The 18,739-nt window shown below is 38.3% G+C and overlaps 1 protein-coding gene across 10 annotated transcripts in view; it reads left to right on the top strand.

Annotated features, from left to right (window-relative positions):
* The window catches only part of CELF4 (CUGBP Elav-like family member 4), a 698,573-nt gene that overhangs the window by 90,423 nt on the left and 589,411 nt on the right, over window positions 1-18,739 (top strand). For all 10 annotated transcript variants that reach the window (XM_066180884.1, XM_066180885.1, XM_066180886.1 and 7 more), the window contains exon 2: window positions 942-1,024. In XM_066180884.1, coding sequence (XP_066036981.1) covers window positions 942-1,024 — 83 coding nt within the window. The remainder of the gene's footprint in view (window positions 1-941; window positions 1,025-18,739) is intronic.

Consider the following 18,739-nt stretch of genomic DNA (forward strand, 5'->3'; position numbering starts at 1 on the left):
CAGGGAGCTGGAGACATTCTGTAGTAATTTCAGAGAAAATGTCTTCTGCATAACAAGCACTTTTTTTTTTTTTCTTTTTTTTTTTTTTTTTCTGCAGGAACTGGCAGGTTTTCAGTATACTGCAGTAAGAAGAAATAATTTGATCATATCAGACACACAACTGGAGTAAGATATTGCAACATCAACTAGTTTTACCAGAAGGGAAGCATAGAGGTGGGGAACAAAGGCACAGTAGGGTTCTACTTTGACAGGTCTTTAGGCTTTGTAGTTGATAAGTTAATCTGAGGAAGAATCAGAGAATGTATCTCTGAGGTTCAAGTGGTCAGGGATGTTTCGGAGAGATTGTTTGGGCTTTGGCATGATTGTGTTTATGACTGGAAGCCAGTAAGTCCTTGCAGCACCCAGTGCAGGGAGCTGGATTTTTGGTGTGATGCAAAAAGAGCAATGAGTTTTTGGTGCAGGTCAGGCTAAACAATAGAAATTTTCCTCTGCAGCAGGAAGTTCCAAGTCCTTGTATGCCCTTTTCTTAAAGTACTTGATACAAAAGAAAGGTGTGAGACCTTTCAGTATATGGCAGCAAGTGGATTGCTCCCAGGGCTGCTGCTGGAGCAGGAGTGGGATCTCACGCCCCATCTTGCCGTCATGTGGAATCTCTGAGATCCCTAATCCTGTGCAGCCTTCTGTAACTGACACTTAAGCATGTGTTGAAGGAAAAAATAAGCACTCACAGGTACACTGTTGCTCGCTTTCACCTGGGGTTCAGAGGAAGCTATGAGAGCTTCATTTCTTGACTCTTACTACTGATGCACTAAGGAGAGAATTTTATGATAGATTTACTGGGAATGGGATGATGACAGGAAAGTGGTTTGTTCTATGTCTCAATTTCAGAAGGATCTTCTCTGAAATAGTGCTGTTGCTGAGGTTTTTCTTTTTCTTTGCAGGCTGTGCCTTCCTAACATACTGCGAAAGGGAGTCTGCTCTAAAGGCCCAGAGTGCACTGCATGAACAGAAGACACTGCCAGGGGTGAGTCCAGACTGATAACTTTTTCTTTCCCTTTTTTTTTTTTTTTTTTTTTTTTCCTTTTAAACGTAAAATGGGTTACATATGGTGTTCTCATCTCAGATTTGGAAGCATTAAGTCTCCGTTTGTTTGGATGATTCACTATTTACATTGTGCTAATAAAATCAAGATACCACCAACCCACCCAAATGGTTTCCATGCACAAAAAGCTTTTTGCCCTTATTGGGAGCCAGGAGAACAGTAGTCAACTGGTTATGGACTGGATTCTACCAGTCTTACGCAGCTGAGAAAGTGCTTTAGGATTTTGACCACTACAGTGAATTGTTAGAAGTCCTCACCAGCTGCTTCCTCTCACTACTTTTCTTCTCTGAAGCAAGGTTTGGCAGCAAGAAATCAAGAAACAGATCACATTGTTGAGTTACCACAGAATGAAAACATATTCCTGATGACAAAGTGGTTTGACTCAGCTACTTTAGTATTCAAGCAGCTGTAGCAGATTGGAAAGGCGGTGAGACAAGGAGAAAAGAGAGAGAGGAAAGACGCACACAAGCTAATGAGGAAAATTATTCACATGAGCAAGATCTAAGGTTCAGACAACACAAGCAGAACTAAAAATAGAATCAGCATTATGTGGGGAAGACCTGCCCGACTGGGATGGGTTTCTAGTTAAGTGGTTACCCAGGGGAGGGAGAGATACTATTTAGATTCAGCCAAAGTATGTGGATTGGGAACAGCCAAGTGCTCCTGTAGCTGGAATGGGGCTGGTTTCACAGTGACCAGAAGCCAGTGGTCATGTAACTAAGAGCAGGCTTGTGAGGGTTCCAGGTTGCATCTAAACTGAGAGGAAATCTATCCAAAAGTCTGTCTTTATTAGCTGGCGTTGAATGATTGATTCCTGTGGAGTTATAACCTACCTTTCCACCAGAACTAAGACACATCCCTTGCTCTGTGTTCTGAGGAAAGTGTTGTTTCTGCTCTGCTTGTTTCCATCATCCTGGGCCTATTTACCTATCTCTAAGCCACCTTGCCAGTATGGAGATGCCCACGCACTTGCTCACCTACATCTATCTTTGCCTAAAAGGCCATACCTTATGCAAATATATACATAATTCATTGCCTAAAAATATTTCTGTCAGCTGACAACTCCCTCTGAATTCTTTTTTTCCTAGAAACTCCTTAGCAGCAGATTAAAAGTAATTTCAGTCTTGGGGAAGGGGGGGATTAAGTTTTTCTTCCTCCTCTCCCAATATTTTCTGTTTGCTTCTCTCTTTCCTGAATGATAAAACTGGATGCCAGAAAAAAAGAAAAAAAAAAAAAAGAAAAAAAAAAAAAAGAAAAGAGGAAAAAAAAAAAAGAAAAGAGAGAGAGAGAGAAAATATGTTGAATAAGGATATTTCAGGCAACATTTTAACTGAACTTTTCTGAAATATTCTTGAAATAAAAAATGCATTTATCAAAGTACAGATATGATGAATAAGGTGTTGTGTATTTAAAAAAGACTATTTGAAATTACAGATTTTCCACTGAAACTGTTTGCTCTTCTCATTAGGAGCTAGATCATTCACATGCACATGGAATTCTATCATCTCCATGAATTTAAAATATCATCCTGAAATTGTATGATGATAATATCTTCAAGAGCACCATGGGCATGTGAGATTGAGGACTCAGGTGTTAGAGAGGGAGGGCAAGTGACAATTTAGGATTTTATTTTTTTCCTAAGTTCTTTATATGTTCACAGTTCTGAACCTCAATCTTTGTGTTAGAGACTTCAAGTCAGAAAATTCTTAAAGTAAAACTATTTTCTTGGACAGTGGACTGTTTTCTTCATTCAACCAGCTTTCGCTTTAGGATCAAGATTTCCTTCAAAGGCTTCACTGACTGATTCTAGACTACAGGGAAAAAAATTCTTCCTTGGTTTGTATAATTTGTTACAAATACTCCATACTGGACACACTGCCTCTAGAAAGTTTGTTTGGTTGTTTTTTTGTGTTGTGTTTTTTTTTTTTTTTTTTTTTTCCCTTATACACTTTCAGGAAACACATCAGTATCTCATTGAACTGTGAACAGTGACTCCTCTATCTAAAAGAGCAACCAGGTTTCTCAGAGTTCTGAGCACTTATTTTCCCATCCCTTTCATTTCCAGATCTCTTTGTCTCAGAATAAAGGTTTGCTTTCCAACAGCAAACCCTCTTCATGCAGCTTTCTGCCAAGTTTCTGAACTCATCCTCTGAATGATGTCACTATAGTTTATTTAAGGAAACCAGTCTTGTCTCCTCATAAAGGATCATGCTTGGATACTGTTTTATGGTTCTTATCTGAGTAGCAGAGAATTATTTATGACTTACCTGACTGTTCTTGATAACATGCACCAAAAATATCAACCACAGTTCATCATCATAAAAAAAGAGGCACTTTTAAGGTCATAGGTCTAAGTCCTTATTCACATAAGTTCACAAAAGAGACATATATAACATCTTCTCTTGACACTCTACTGTCTATGACACAAATAGCACGACTGAGGAGGCATCAAGAACAACTAACAGGCGTGGTATCGGAAAAACTAAACAGTACTAGACTAAGCCATTCTTTCCCAATCCCCAGTAAACTGTACACTTTCTTGCTCTTGCAATATTGCTGTTTGCATTCTTTGTACTATAAAATGCAGAAATGAGTAATTTTTAATAATATGCACATGAATGGTACTATATGGAAATTGTGAGGCATGAGGAGGTTTTGTCCAGATTCAGATGCCTTGCCTCTCAGCTATGTATCACTTTGTTTTTAGTGGAGTGGCTACATTCACATATTTTACAGTAATTACTTTCTGGATGTGCTTTGTAAGATGACAGAAATATGTTTCACATATTTCTATGTTATATGTAGGACATAAACTCATCTTGTGGAATAATCAAAATACTTCCAAGCAGGTATGTGTTGATTAATAAAGTCTTTATGGCACTTTGTTTTTGGGTGGGAAGGAATCATGATAGATATTTTGAAGCAACTAGAGTGGAATGTAAAACATAAAACTATCAGTTGCATCTTCTTCATCTGAATAAGTAAATTAGGTTCTTTTGGAGAGTTTGAAACCATTTTGCCTACAATGGAAGGTTAATTTGACACAGTGTGTATGTATGTGGAAAGAACACAGTGATTGTTGGACAATTCAAATTCTAGTGTTTACTTGTGATTGTTTATTTTACATATAATAGAGTGGCTGGATGATGAAGTATATTAGTTCTTTAATAATTTATAGAAACGCTTTGATGTTGCAGTAATTACATTAAAGGTCACATATCAAAAGTAATTTGGTTGAGCAGCTGCGATGCTTTCTCAGAAGCAATCAATATTGCTGTCCATGGTGCTGATTTCACCAAGGGGACTGCCAGATTAAAGGAGGCTTATTACCAGACAGACAGACACGGGGGAAATCAAGAACAGATTGGAGAGATGCACTATTCTTTTTCCTCACCTATAATTAACACTGTTCACCATAATCTGTGCTAATCCTTCATAGTGGGAAACCACCTTTTTAAAAAAACACTCACATTATAAAAAGTGAATTAAAGGCAAGGGAGAGTAATTCAGGGAGCAGGAGAGAGAAATTAGAGAAAGTAGAAGTTGATTTACTTCTGGGATTTCTGATGCTGATGTAACCCACAATGATAAAATTCAATATCAAAACCACAGGCCATGGTCCCGAGGAAAGCAAGGCAATGGGGGGGGAAGTGATCTAGACAATGACAGTGCAACGTATGGGAGAATTATCTGCCTGCAGATTTTGTATAATATTATCTATTTGCCCCACAAAGCTCTGCAGGAAATGAAATCAGGGAAATAAAATTATATTTTAAGTGTAGTCATTTTGATTACAAATTATAGTGAAGCGAACTTTTTCTCCTGATTCTTTTTTCTTTCTCAAGTGAATGGCAGAGGATAATGCTGAGAAATGTAATTACAATATCAAGATCTACTTTTATTTATAGCGCAAATAAACTGAGCTCTTGTATGATAAGCACAGTAGCATTTTTCTTCCCCTAGTTCTTTGTGGCTCTCTCAGGCAACAGGAGAGAACAGTCCATGTATATTTGGTTGGAGGCACTGTCTCTTTGCATAATGTTAAAACCTTCCTGTAAGACTTGCAATGAATAACTACGAAATTAAGTATGTACGAAACTGTTAACCTCAGCAACCTACAGGGCTTGTTCAGTCTGGGAAATAGGCTGGGCTTTCTTACTGTATCTATTCCGCTTGAAAGAGACAGTGGTACTACTGGTATGTTAAATTTCTCAGTGTGTAACATAATTAGTTTTCTCCCTAACTGTTCTGATATTCTTTGTCTCTTCTTGCCATCTAGAAAAAATGCATTCTGTTTTATTCATCATATGCAAAAATATGCATCTTTAGCATTAGAAGACAGGTGAGCTCATAAAACTCATAATTAACCAATTTTTTAATGAAACAGAAAAAGCAAATTTAATTACAGTTGCCCACAATTTTTTTTTTCCTAGTTTTATGTTTATTTTTGTTTTGTTGGGTTTTGTTTGTTTGTTTGTTATAATAAAAAAAGGTTTTTCCAATATTACTGGTCTTACCTGACTTGAATTTTTATGTATATGTGAGGAAAGACACCTGAGCATAGGGTAGAGGAGGGACAGTACCTTGAAAGGTCTGGCCTCTCTTAAATGCGTGTAATAAGGCTTAAATGAGACCTAAGTGTTGTGTGGACTTCAGAAGTCCTGCATGTATAGCATGGATTTCACTGTTTAAGCAGACCTGGAAATTTTACTGGTTTATTGTCTTTTTTTTTTATGTTTCAAACCTTGTTAGAAAAACATTAAACCACATATCACCCTGCATGCTGTGTTGTGCCAAAAATGGTATTATATTCATACAACTTCTCATTTCAAAAGTTTTTGTCTACTGATGTAAATTGCAATTTGGTCAGCAGTGGTAGTCTGGATGGGTTCCATTGATTAAAGTAGCCTGCTGAACACACAGCCTGCTCAGCATGCCCTTTAGATTTTGAAAGAAAACACATTTAATTGTTCCCTTGGGAGAAACATGTCTGTTTTCTGAAATTAAAAATGAAGATGAAAAGGAATAAAACCAGATTTGAGGGAAGAGACTTTAAAAAAAACAAAAAAAAAACCAAAAAAAAAAAAAACTCAGAAAAAAAAAAAAAAACTCAGAAAAAAAAAAAAAAAGTCCTTCCGAAATTCTCCAGAAACTCTCCCTTTAAGATTTTTGGATGTCAATGTCATGCTTAAAGTGATTTTATTTTTTTTTACACCTTGTTTCCTCCTTCTGAGTGACCAGCCAGTAAAAGTACTTTTGGATCTTGCTTTGGATAAAGCAGGGCAGAGGAGAGGAAGCTATATGCACTTTCTATTTGCTGAAAACCCCTGTAGTTTGACAGCGCTGTTCTGTTCACCAGATGAGATGAAACACCTGGGTCCTATCTGCTTGGTAAACATTAAAGTTCCATTTCACTAGTTAAAGATTGGCTTCTGTAACCCTATAAGGCAGCCTCTAGAATACAAAGTAAACTCTCTCTCTGCTACCCAGTCCAAAGAGCTTTGCCGAGAAAGAACACAGTGCCAGCATCCTGACAGAACCACTGTATTGGATGCACACTGTTATCTCAGCTGAGACTGGTGAACTCATCACCTTTGTGGTGGCTAACCATACTCACGCTGAGATGCAAAATGGGAAAGGCTTCCCAGTCATGCCTGAGATTTGGTGGCAATTGAAAAATGATGTGCAAAAAAGTAAATTATAAAGATAGCATTGTCTTGTCTTTTTAATTTGATGCCTTTTGGATCTCAGAGGATGATTTCCAAGTTATTCAACAAAAGCTTTTGCTGGACCTTCATTTGCTTTATGTGTTATTCAATGACAACTTTTCTCTCTGACATGTCTGCCATAGGAGGATCAATCTAATTTTATGTACAACTGTAAAGATGAATGATAAGTAGAAAGGATTCAGGCAAGTACAAGCGGAATAAATTATAAAGGGCAAATGATGACAGGACTGAGGGTCCCAAGAGACAGTGATATGATAACAGAAACTAAAGACGAATTTACGATAGATGTAGTTAGCATGTACTGAGGCTGTTAATTCTTCAGGGTAGTTTTACAACTTCTTGTGATTGGAGCAATCAAAGTATTTCATTTTAAAGAGATGCTGTATATTTTCACTTGTCTGTTCTGCATATTTGTATGTATGTCCTCATTTACATGCATAGCAGTAAACTCCCATAGGCTAGTCAAGCTTACCTCCCATCAAAGAACCCCAGTTCTCCTAACCATAATGCCACTGTTTATGCATAAATAAATAGATAATGTGAAACAATCTGAGGGCAAAGCTGGATATCAGGGGGAAAAAAAGTTTCCATTTTCATAGAATAGAGCAATCAAATTGTTTTAGACCCTTCAAGTAGCTGAGCACTTCCAGCTACCTTCAGAGCTAATCCTAGGAACTGAGTAAGCTCACAGACCCCTGATGAAAAATTATATATAACAAGTTTCAGGTAGGTCAAATTTTGGGCTTAAGCTGCTTTAAGATCAGCTGATGCAGCATCATAAAGTTAGAAGAAAATCTGATCTCAGAGTAATTCTTGATTGCATTTCATTCATACTCTTATTTCCAACTCTTGTTCTTTATTATTAAGGATATTTCCATGAAAATGATCTTTTTTCCTTTCTCTGAAGGGTTGTCTCTTGTCTGTGAGTAATGCTTACTCTGGCCTACATTTGTGAATACCATGGGCTGGATTCTGACTTCATTTACACAAGTGTAAATCAGCAGTGATCTGATTGAGGTCAAGGGATTTATATGGCGTAGGAAAGAGCAGACTCAGCTATATTTGTCACTGCTGAAATGATGTCATCGTGAAAAGTACCGTAGCTCTAAATGGGGAAACATATTTTTACCAAGAATCTTTGCATGCAAATACATGATCTCACTAAACACTGAGCATCCCTGACACCTGCTGGGCCCTTCAATAGCTCCCACAGCCCTTTTGGTAGAGAGAGGTCCCAGCCCCAAACTGTAAGAATTAAAGATGGTTGGTATCTTGGTGTTTCAATAGTGTTAACTATTAGATACTAATGAACCCTAAGCATTTGGATTTCCAGTTGCATCACGCTACTGTTTCAGCAATGATGGCATACACTATCAATTCAAGAATAACTTGAAAGCAGTAAACCTTCATTCCTCATCCCATGTTCCCAGTCACAGAGAGCCAGAGGAAGAGAACAGGCACTCTTTACCTTTTCATTTTCTCAGTCATATGGGTGATAGTGTGTGACATTATCCAGGAGTCATTGTTCATAGGCTAGCCTTTCCATAAACACCCACTTCCCATATTTGCACTACATCTGTGCTGGTTGTGATCTCCAAGGCTGCTGTAAGTATCTGGTAAAGCACTTAGTAGAAGATCCTGTATAATTATGTGATTTAGATTTCTCCCTGGAGTGACATGCCTACCCATACTATAGCTTTACCAGTGTACTACTCATAGCCTGCCCTGGTGTGAGCTGTTTGCCGGATGTTTTTCATGCAGTATACACATCCCCTAAAATCCTTCAGATACTCAGTGACAATAAAATAATTTATTTTTTTTTTAACACAAAGGTTGAAGACCATGCACAAGAGTGATGGATCAGATGTGTATGTCTGCCACCAAAATGATCATCTTTGAAACACACAGACCTGTTTCTTGATCTAATTTAATTTAAATAGTCTATATAATAGCAATGAAAACATGAACTTGAATGCTTTGGAGTAACTACACTCCATGACTGTAATTCCTGTTAGGTGGCTCTGGAGTAAGGATTTGAATCTAGCCTGAAATATACTTCTGGTAGCGCTACCTATGCTATGTAGGTTAAGAACATCTATGCTTCTGGAAAACATTTCAGTTGCAGAGTAGACAGCCTGCCAGCCTTACAATGTGAAATCCATCCACTGGCTGCAGATCCTTTAAAAAAAAACTGTGTATCCTGCAATAATAATCTAAGAGCATGATTCGTGTGCATTAAACTTAGAACTGTTCTTAAAGTTAAGAACAACTTTTAAAGGACTATCTGAGCTTTAGGAATTGGCAGAAACTGTCCCATCTCTCCACTTACGGATAACTTCTGATAGGAGTTGATGTGATGTAACTCATTTAGCACCCCTGTTTCCCTTCTGCTGTGCTCTGTCTCTGGCAGGGAAGAAGTGGTGGGGAGTGACTGACCATGAGACTGCACTATCTGCTGTTGAGGCAAGCAGGTATCTGAAGTGATTTTGCTCTGTTGAATAGCTGCAGTGTGAGACTTACAGTGGCACTGCATGTATGAGCCGCTGCACTTGGCAGGTTCCCAGCAATGTCAAATCTCTCTGATTAGTTTCTGTAAGTACAAGGACAAAATTAAGCCTAACCTATTTTTCAAAGAAGAAATGTGCATTTCCCATTTTTCTCTTTAATGGGAACTTCGTATATCTTCTATCACATACTTTTTCCCCCTCCCCTTCCCACCATGCCACTCCTTAAAAAAAAAAAAGTTTTTTAAAATACAATTTCTTGTAAAAATACGTGCCTCCAAATTTCTTTGATTTCTGTAACATACTTTGACCTTGATATGCATTCATTTTCAGCAACAAATGAATACTGTGGTGCTAGAATGAAGTTATTCTCTTACTTTACCCTTAGGTAGGGTAAACTACTACCCTAAAATCCTCTACAACTTTCTAGTGCTTAATATCTTTGACATGTTGCAAAAAATTAAGTGTTTTGATAACTGGTTTTGTAGACAGGTTTTGGCAGAGCAAGTTTTGTCCAGCTATAACTAATCCATTCCAAGCTCAGGTTGTTCTTTCAAACAGATGGAGAAAATTTGTTTTTCTCTTGTTCTTAGAATGGCTCAGTAATTTCTATGCCACTATATTGACTTTCCACGGAAAATATGTAACTGATAAGACATGCTGGTGTGAGTTTCTGATTTCATTTACAGCTTTGATCAGTGGAAAAGCACTTTGTTTTCAAGGTGGTAAAACTGGAATCAGTTTTTCTTGGTATTTTTATTTATGGCTAGCTTTCTGTCAAGATCTTCCTTGGTAAATATCTGAGGTGTTGCTTCTGTCTTTTAGGTTATTTTTTGGTGTCCTTTCTCAATGAAGCCATGCTAATATCTGCTGTCTGGCCAAGCATTATTTTCTCCTATTCTCCTACATACCATCTCATCCTTTATGTCTGTCCTTGCCATCTCTTATCTCCTTTGTAGATTTGCTGGAAACATTACCCTGTGTTCCCGTAATGACTGCTTGGTGAAATGAGCTGAGATTATAGCTGCTGAGGAGGAACACCGTGCTTCCCAACCACTTCTGCTTGTGAGAGCATACATTTTCTCCAGACAAAGGGGGAGACTCAGCTTGCTGAACATTCCACATTTTGTGATGCCACGTGTATATAGATTGCAGAGTTGGCTTATCCTAAACTTGATGTCTCTTGAAATTATGAGGCTTAGTGTGCATGAGATTTTCAGTATACATTCACGTTACCCAAGAGAAACAAGGCAGCCAGGAGAGGGTTATACATGCTGTGTGCTCTTGCCTGTTCTTCCTCAGAGCAACGGGAGAGTGACTGGGGATTGATTTCTGTGTCTGTGTTTATCCTGCACAGGAGGAGGGAGTGACATGTACAGGGGGTGAACTTTTTGAACCTTTCAGGGTAGCTGTTTAGTTGGCAGCAGCCTACTGCTCCCACCTTGCTGTTTTTTCTACCACTGCATCTTCACATTACTTGACATGACTCACGCCTTTCACCTGGGAGAGGAGAGGCTGAGACATCCTGGGGAAATTGGGCATGTGTTGCTAGCATTCAACAAGCACAGAGCTTCTGAGAGGAGCTTGAGAATATGCTGATATTTGAGAACTTTGTATGGTTGTTTTTTTTTTTTTTTTTTTTTGGAAGCTACAGTACAGATTCTACAAATGTGGATACACTAAAAAGGGAACAGAAGTGACACCCTTCAAAGACAGTGTCTCATGTCCCAGCAGAGGTCCCAAATTTATGAATATTATTATGTGTTCCTCTTTCATTTTTTAGTCAGTTAAGCCTTAAACCTTTTCCACCAGTACTCTGAACCCAACCTGCCACAGCACAATGATAATGCTTCTAAAGTGAGCCTGTCCAAACTAATTTCATTGTCCTTGTTGAGTGGAATGCAACAATTTAGCAGACAGCACAAATGGGTCCAGATAAATCGAGTATTTACAATTATTTCAGTTTGGATAATCTAATGTGATATTCATTGTACATGTAAGAATTATGTTCCTCAGTGAGGAGGGCCTGTCATTCAGTACTCTTGTTAGTTGGATGTAAATTCAGAGTAACTCCATGTGCTCTTGCAGAGTTTAAGCTTCTTTGCATCAGTGCAGTTTAAATGAGAATCTTGTCCTCTTTCTTTAGATGCCCTATAAAGCTGAGTCCCTTCAGCTGTGCTTGCACTTTGAAGATACAGCCAAGAGAGCTGAAAGGTCATTTTTTTTCTTTTTTTTTTTTTTTCTTTTTTTTTTTTTTTTTTTTTTTTTTCTTTTTTTTTTTTTTTGTTGGGTTGTTGGTTTGTTTTGTTTTTTGGTTGGGTTTTTTTGGAGGGGGTTTGGTTTTGGTTTTTTCTTTTTTTTTTGTTGTTTTTGGGGTTGGGGTTTTTTTGTTTGTTTTGGTTTGGTTTGTTTGTTTGTTTTTTGGGGGTTTTTTTGTTTTTGTTTTCTGGGGGTTTTTGGGGGGTTTTTTGTTGGTTGTGTTTTTTTTTTCCTCTGGGCCAGGGCTGTGTTGTTGAACTCGCTCACTTTAGAGAATCCAGTTTTGTCTGAGTGCCTCTTCACTCTCCAGCACTGAAACACTGACTGACAACTTGAGTTACCCTCCAGATCTGGCATTGCTGCTGACTTTCTGAATAGCACTGCAATCAGATCTCCTCACTACAGGCGCCTCTCTTTCTTGGTATTAACACCTTGTGGCTGTGCCCTGCCTTTCCACCAATTCCAGCTGAAAACTCATAGCAATCCTGGTTGAAAGGCAAGGGATTTGTACCAGCATATCAATGTTAAAGGCAGATTGCTGCTACTTTCTGGTTCATTTCTTTGCAGGATACATTGCTTCTCCTTCTCTCCTCCCAGTCCCCCCCTCAGCTCAAGCAAAGCACACTGTGTTGCTGGGCAATTTTCAGCAACTTAATCACATTTGGGCCCAGCGTTTTTTTCCTGCAGACCCTGGGGTGCTCAATGCTTAAGCCTCGGTTATTAGTTTACACAATATATGAAGCCCATTAGAAGAGGATAATCAGGGCTTGGAGAAGGCCACCTCACTTGTTATCTGAGGAGGTTATGTTAAGTCTCTGTATTTATTAATCATACCTTCCCATGCAGATAGCTGAAGATTAAGAGTCACATTTATCCTCTTTGCTCCTCATTCTTATACACTGATGTGCAAACGCTCTTTATAATCGTTGTTATTATGGTTATTCATAGCCCATCCAGTCAGCCAGGACTGCTCCTGAGATGTTGCTTGAAGTCTTGCACCTATATGTGGTGGTCTGATGATACAGATCAGAGCCACTGGAGGTCTCTCCAGTTGAAACTCAGAAAACATCCTTGAGAGTCCTAGAAAGTCACTGTTAGCCGTTATTGAATTGCAGTATTTTGTCCAGAGGCCAAGAGAATTCTGAACAGAAGCCGACACCATTATAAAAGCCAAGTTTAACAGCAAAGCTCTTGATTTCACTTGCCTTGCTTTTTAATACCAGCTTTAACCTTGAACTTTGACTAAGTTGATATGCTACCTTGTGGCTTTTTGAAACCTAGCCTAGTCCCTTTTTAATTGAAGAGAATGATCCTTTTTTCTTACTTCATCTTTAAAGCACTTAAGTCAACTTGGATAAAATCAGAACTGTTCCAGGTGGACTCAACATTGTTTAAAAAAAAAAAAAAGGAGGTTAAAAATGAAACATTTACTCCATTACATATTTTTTTTCCCCTTAGAAATATGTTTAGGTTTTCATCACTGTCTTTCTGAAATGCTGTGTACACACGCATACACACTCACATAGCACACACAAAACAACTCCCCAGAAAAAGTTGTTTAAAACCCAAGTAGTGGAAGCATTTTCTCCAATTACTCTAGTCATGGAGGCTTTTGTTCAATAAAACGAGACTTAAAACAACAGTTAACAACTAACACCATTCAGCATTTAGAGCCTGCACAACCATCCAGTCACAGATCACATGTGTACAACTACTCTTAACTGCTCGCATACCTATTCCTTTCCTTTGTGTCCACTACCAGCTTTACAGAAGCTGTCCTCGCTTTTTTTTTTCTTGTTCCATTTAAAGAAAATAATTTTTCTGTGAGTGGGCTTAGTTTCTGAAGCAGTAGCCATGTCAGTGAGGTACAAAAATCCAAAACCATGAAGACCATATTATCTATCATGAGAATTTAAAATCACGCATTCATACAGTTGTTAAAACCTAGATTTACTCTTTGAACCTGGAGTGTGAGTTACCATTTTTGTAAGTTTTTCTATCCTAAAATGTTTCTCAGCCTCTGAGGAAAGGCAAAGTTCCAGACTGAACACTTCATAACATCTCTCCTTTTACTGAAACAAATAAAATATCAGACTCTGATTTCTCCTTGATAAGTCTGTCTCGTCGACAAATGCTGTGCTTATATACCAATTCTGCATATCTAGAGAAAATCAGAACTGCGGTATTGACTGAGAGGTTCACTGGACTCTGTAATCTCATGATCTGGCTTCTCATTTTTTTCTGTTTTTTTTCTTCTTCTGTATTTTTGTCTTCACCTAGGCAGAGTGCTTGATAATGCATAAGACCTTTGCTAGGCTGTTATGGGGGGTTTTTTTTGGTTGATTGGTTTAGGGTTGGTGGAGGGGCTTGTTTGTTTGTGGGGTGGATTTTTAATTTTTTTTTTTTATGAAAGTATTTTCTTTAAAAAATATCAATTTGAGACCTTTTCATTTGAGAGATCATAGTGCATTTGATCTGCATTTCTGTGACGACTGAATTTTGGATCTGATAGAAAAATCTTGTTCAAATGAAAAGGCCAGTGTCCTAGGGTGACACTTTTTGATACTTTTCCCCTAAGCCAGGACAGCCAGAAAAGCAGAAATCAACCCAAAAAGGCAGACATGACATTTGCTTGACATACGTAGCTTCCCTGATACAAATCCCAGCGTTACCTAATTCAAATTAAAAAGTGAACAGACACTGGCTTATCTCTGCCCTCCCCTGCTAAATTTCCTATTAACCTGACCCTTGGCTATTTGAAGATATTTGCACACATGCTTCCTTTTTTTTTTTCCTCTTCCTCTTTCTCCATTTTTATAGAAATCACTATGTAATTTGCTGGAAGTGCTAAAGACTTTTTTGAGTGGATGAATATTTTGGTATGATTCGTTGAGGCAGACTACCAGACCTGGATGCTTTTAAGATTACTGTATAGTTTTTTGACATGCAATGATGAGAGAGGACCAGGCACTCAGATGGAATTTTCTGCATATGACCTTGTGTTTCCTTAAGATGTCGGCAGCTCTTCATTGTCTCTGCCTCTGGTCTCCTTTGTCCTCCTCGAGGTGGGAAAGTGAGGCTGTGAGAAAATGAAGAGAGAAAATACCTAAGAGAAAGAGCAGTTTTGAGGGCTGAACTAGAACCAGGATTTCCAAACTCTAGATTCAATACTTGCCTATGTAATGGAAGTCAAGGAACCCATCATGATATCTTAACTATGAAATGGAGTTAACTAACCTTCCCCAGTGTTATCTCTTTGATTGGTAAACATTTAGAGTCCTCCAGAAAAGTTTTTTTTTTTTCCTTTCATATGCATCTGTGTTTGTGTACAGTGCTTAGCAGTGACAACTCCTGTTTTTGACTACAGTGTCCTAGACATTCTTGTGATGCTGACAAAGGATGATAACTGTTGGGAGGGAAAAGCTTTCTTCCAATATAAGTTGATGGCTCAGGAGGATTCTTGCCTTTCAGAAGTGGGTTGCCTCTCTTCTCTTTCTCATGATTGACCTGAAAATAAATAAGGAAAGAGTTACATTCTTACTCGTGCTTTATTTTTATATTTTTTTTTTAAGAAAGGAGAATTTCTCTTAGACTCATGCTGTACTTGTCCATACTGTATTTGACATCTGTAATAAAATTTGGGTCAGATACACTTGTCGATAAAAAGAAGCATCCTACAAACAGCCCTGTGCTTGCATTAGGGTCATGTCAAGAATAATAGAGACTATTGTCACTGAAGTGAACCTCTGCATTGTATTAAGTATTCCTCACTTCTCTCCTCTCTGCTTCTCTCCAAGAAATAATGTAAGATGTCTACCATGTTCCACTACATCTCACCAAAGGGCACAGAAAGGGGAGATGCCTAGCAGGGAGTAAAACTCCTCCAAGTTGCTCCAGCATCAATGAGCACAGGGAAAAATGGAACATCTGTTGTCTTCCTTGATCATATGTCACCTCTCTATTTTTATGGGTGTGAATTACAGGAAAAAAAAGTGTTTTTGTTTAAGGGAACTTCAGGCTCTTCTTGTTATTTTTAAGCACAAGGTATATGTTGGGGTTGTTGTTGTGAATGAACAGTGTCTTGGGCCTGAGGGAATCACACATTGACGTAGAAAAGAGATGGTCCTAGGTAACTTCTTTTCAGTGTTTTTTGATTTAAGTCTTCCATGATGCTCACAGGTGCACAAACGTCAGACACCTGTACATAAAAAAATGTTCTACCTGGTTTGTCTTAGCAATGAGATTTCCTGCTACACCTCTACACTGTCCATCAACACCAGAAAAAATCATGTGCTATCAGAGACCTGCACCCACCTCTGACCTGTTCACATCCAGAGAATGTGAGGTCCTTGGCCTTAATTGCCTCATACATCTTGCCCTGATAGTTCTGGATCATCACCCACAGCGATGTAGTGGCTCAGGTCACTTTAGTATAATCATCTTTCTGTTTATCAGTACATTTGTAAGTGTTAAGAATACTTTCAACAGAGCCTCAGTCAAACCTGTTCCAATTCTGGTGAGACAATGGGCAACAAGGAGGAGGGGAGACTGATTTCATTTCACTCATACCTCACAAAAGGCTTAGAAGACACGTCATGTAGGTAAAGGAATTATTTGCTCGGAATTTGATGCCTGAAGTTGCTCTCATGTGGTTCACTAGACCTTTTCTGCCCCTGAATAATATTTTCTGGGGTAGATGACAAAGTCTAGTCCCCCCCAGAAATGAAACACATTGCTCTCCTCTGTACAAAACCACTTTCACTTGACCAATACGTCAATAAATCAGTGTCACCACACACCTGCACTTTCCCTCCCTTTCTGTCTCTCCTTTCCTTTCTTTTTCCAAAGCCGAGTGACATCCTTTGCTATATTTTAGGTGCTAGCATAGATCAAAGTCCTCTCAGGATCAAACAGCGTGCTGCATACAATCCTTACGGTAACAAACAAGGTCTTTCACTGACAGAAACATGTTTCTGGGCTGAATTTTCAGCAGCCTATCAGACTTGATTCGAGGGTAGCTTTTGATTTCAAAAGGAAATCTCTCCTGCCCTTCCCCCAGTTCTTCCGACGGAGGGGGAGGGAGAAAAAACCCACTCGGTTTGCCAGCAAGAAGAGGGAGAAGGGCTTTCTTGAAACTTTGGGGAGAGACTTAATATTCCCATGCTGTATGCTTTATTTGCTGTATCAAGTAGTAGACAGAGACCTTTAACGAAAGATGAATGTATCTAATGCAAAAAAGCAAGAAAGAGAGAGGACTGACAAACTTGCCTGAGTGTTTCTTATGTCATTCTGATGGTATTTTTTGATATCTTGTGGTCCTCACTTCCCAGTAAGGTTTTTCCAGTTCAAATATCCCTTCAATACAACCTTTGATGTTTGAAGTGCCAGGTGAGTCCAGAGTATGTTTTGAAAGTTGGATAAATGGGTTTCAATACAGGATGCTAGTTACTATGGGCAACTATTTCCTATGAGTCCTGTCTTCATACAACTTCAAGAAAACCTTCAAAGGAGATGAAGTGAAAATATGAGTATTAATGTACAGTTTTCTGACTAGCTTGTATCTTTTGTGTTCTATCTCTTGGGGCTTCTGAAAAGCTCTCTGAAAATTTAAGTGACGTAGATGCTGAAAATTGAATGCAAATACTAATTTTGCAAATCCCCTTTGCAGAAGTCCACTTTATTTTCCAGTTCTCTGAGAACACTCTTTGCTGCACAGCTTAGGGTTTGTTGTGTTTTATTTTTCAGACCATTTGATAAAAATCCCTTTTAAATTATTTTCAAAAGACAATTCTGCTTGAACCTTGGAAAAAAAATCCCAACAACATATTTTCTTTACCACTTTCTATACAGGCAGAAAAAGGAAAAGGAAGGAATGTAAACAGTAAGTAATACCCCTCTCCACATTAATGGTAGAAAAATCTATATTTTTGCTAGGGAAAATAATCGTTGATTAATATTTCTAAACAAACAATCCTCATACTCCATAATTCACATTCTATTATTAAAAAATCAATCAGTAGAAAGCTCTTCTTAAGTTCAGGAGTGTCACGGTTTACTCATAATGTTACTGGGTTTGGAACAGTTCTGGTTCATCCTGAATCACAGAGATGGAAAAAAGCACTTACTTATAAGTAGCATACAGAAGAAACATATTGCTTTCAAGAAGAAAATTAGAAATCCTCCCTTGATGCCCACTTCATCAGGGTCTGTTTATTTGCCAGGAGAGTCTTAGTTTCATTCCTAGTTGGTATTTCTTCTCTAATTTTGAACATCCACTCTTCTTAGGGTACAAGTAGCTGGATCACAGATCCTCAGAAGAAGTGAAAAATGTAGATGAAATGCTCTGAAAAACTGTTTGTCAGGAAGAAAGAACACGAGCCCATATCAGTCTGTGATTACCCATTATGGGATGACACACATGCTGGCTTGCCTCAATGGCTTCTCTTCTGGAGTGCATGCAGGGTAAATAGCTGTTAATTTCCTTGCTGCATAGAGTACATTTTCTGTCTTGTGTGAAGAGAGGAGGTGCTCCTTTCCCCCTGAAGAGTTTCTTCATGTATTAGTTTGGATGAGACAATCGGGAGAAAAAGTCCTCTAATCACCACACACTCAAGTGAGATGCAGCATGCCTTTCTCTCCCACAGTTAATTCCTTCAAACTCTTTCTTCACAAATTAAACTAATGTCTCAGTTTCCTTCCCAAGGAAATATCCCTGCTGGTCATTACAGAGAGCTGATCTGGTAACTCAGATGCATGAGAAGCATCGCAGGAAAAAAATGGCAAAATGATTATGAATTCACAAACTGGAGTAAAATTTCAAATCTCCACAAGGCAGGAAGTGGTTATACAAAACAAATCATAGTGCATACATATTCACTGTAATATGAGGAAATATGAGTAATACATGGAAGGCATAGAGAGATTTGGTGTGGACTCCAGCAAATTCATTGAAAATCTAACAAATTTTCAAAACAATTCCAAGAGTGACTCTCCACCTCTGGATCATAACTTCATCTCTTTGTCTACCTTCAAGGAAGTAAATTCAAAACGAAACCTAGGAAAAACTGTTTTATGGGAAATATGGAATGGTTAAATGGAGTTAAAATTTTACTTTTTTTGAAAGGAATGCATTCAGTTTTCCTGAT

Source organism: Chamaea fasciata, unplaced genomic scaffold, assembly GCF_029207755.1.
Source record: "Chamaea fasciata isolate MVZ Bird 193981 ecotype frontalis unplaced genomic scaffold, bChaFas1.0.hap1 SCAF_4, whole genome shotgun sequence".
Lineage (NCBI taxonomy): Eukaryota > Metazoa > Chordata > Aves > Passeriformes > Sylviidae > Chamaea > Chamaea fasciata.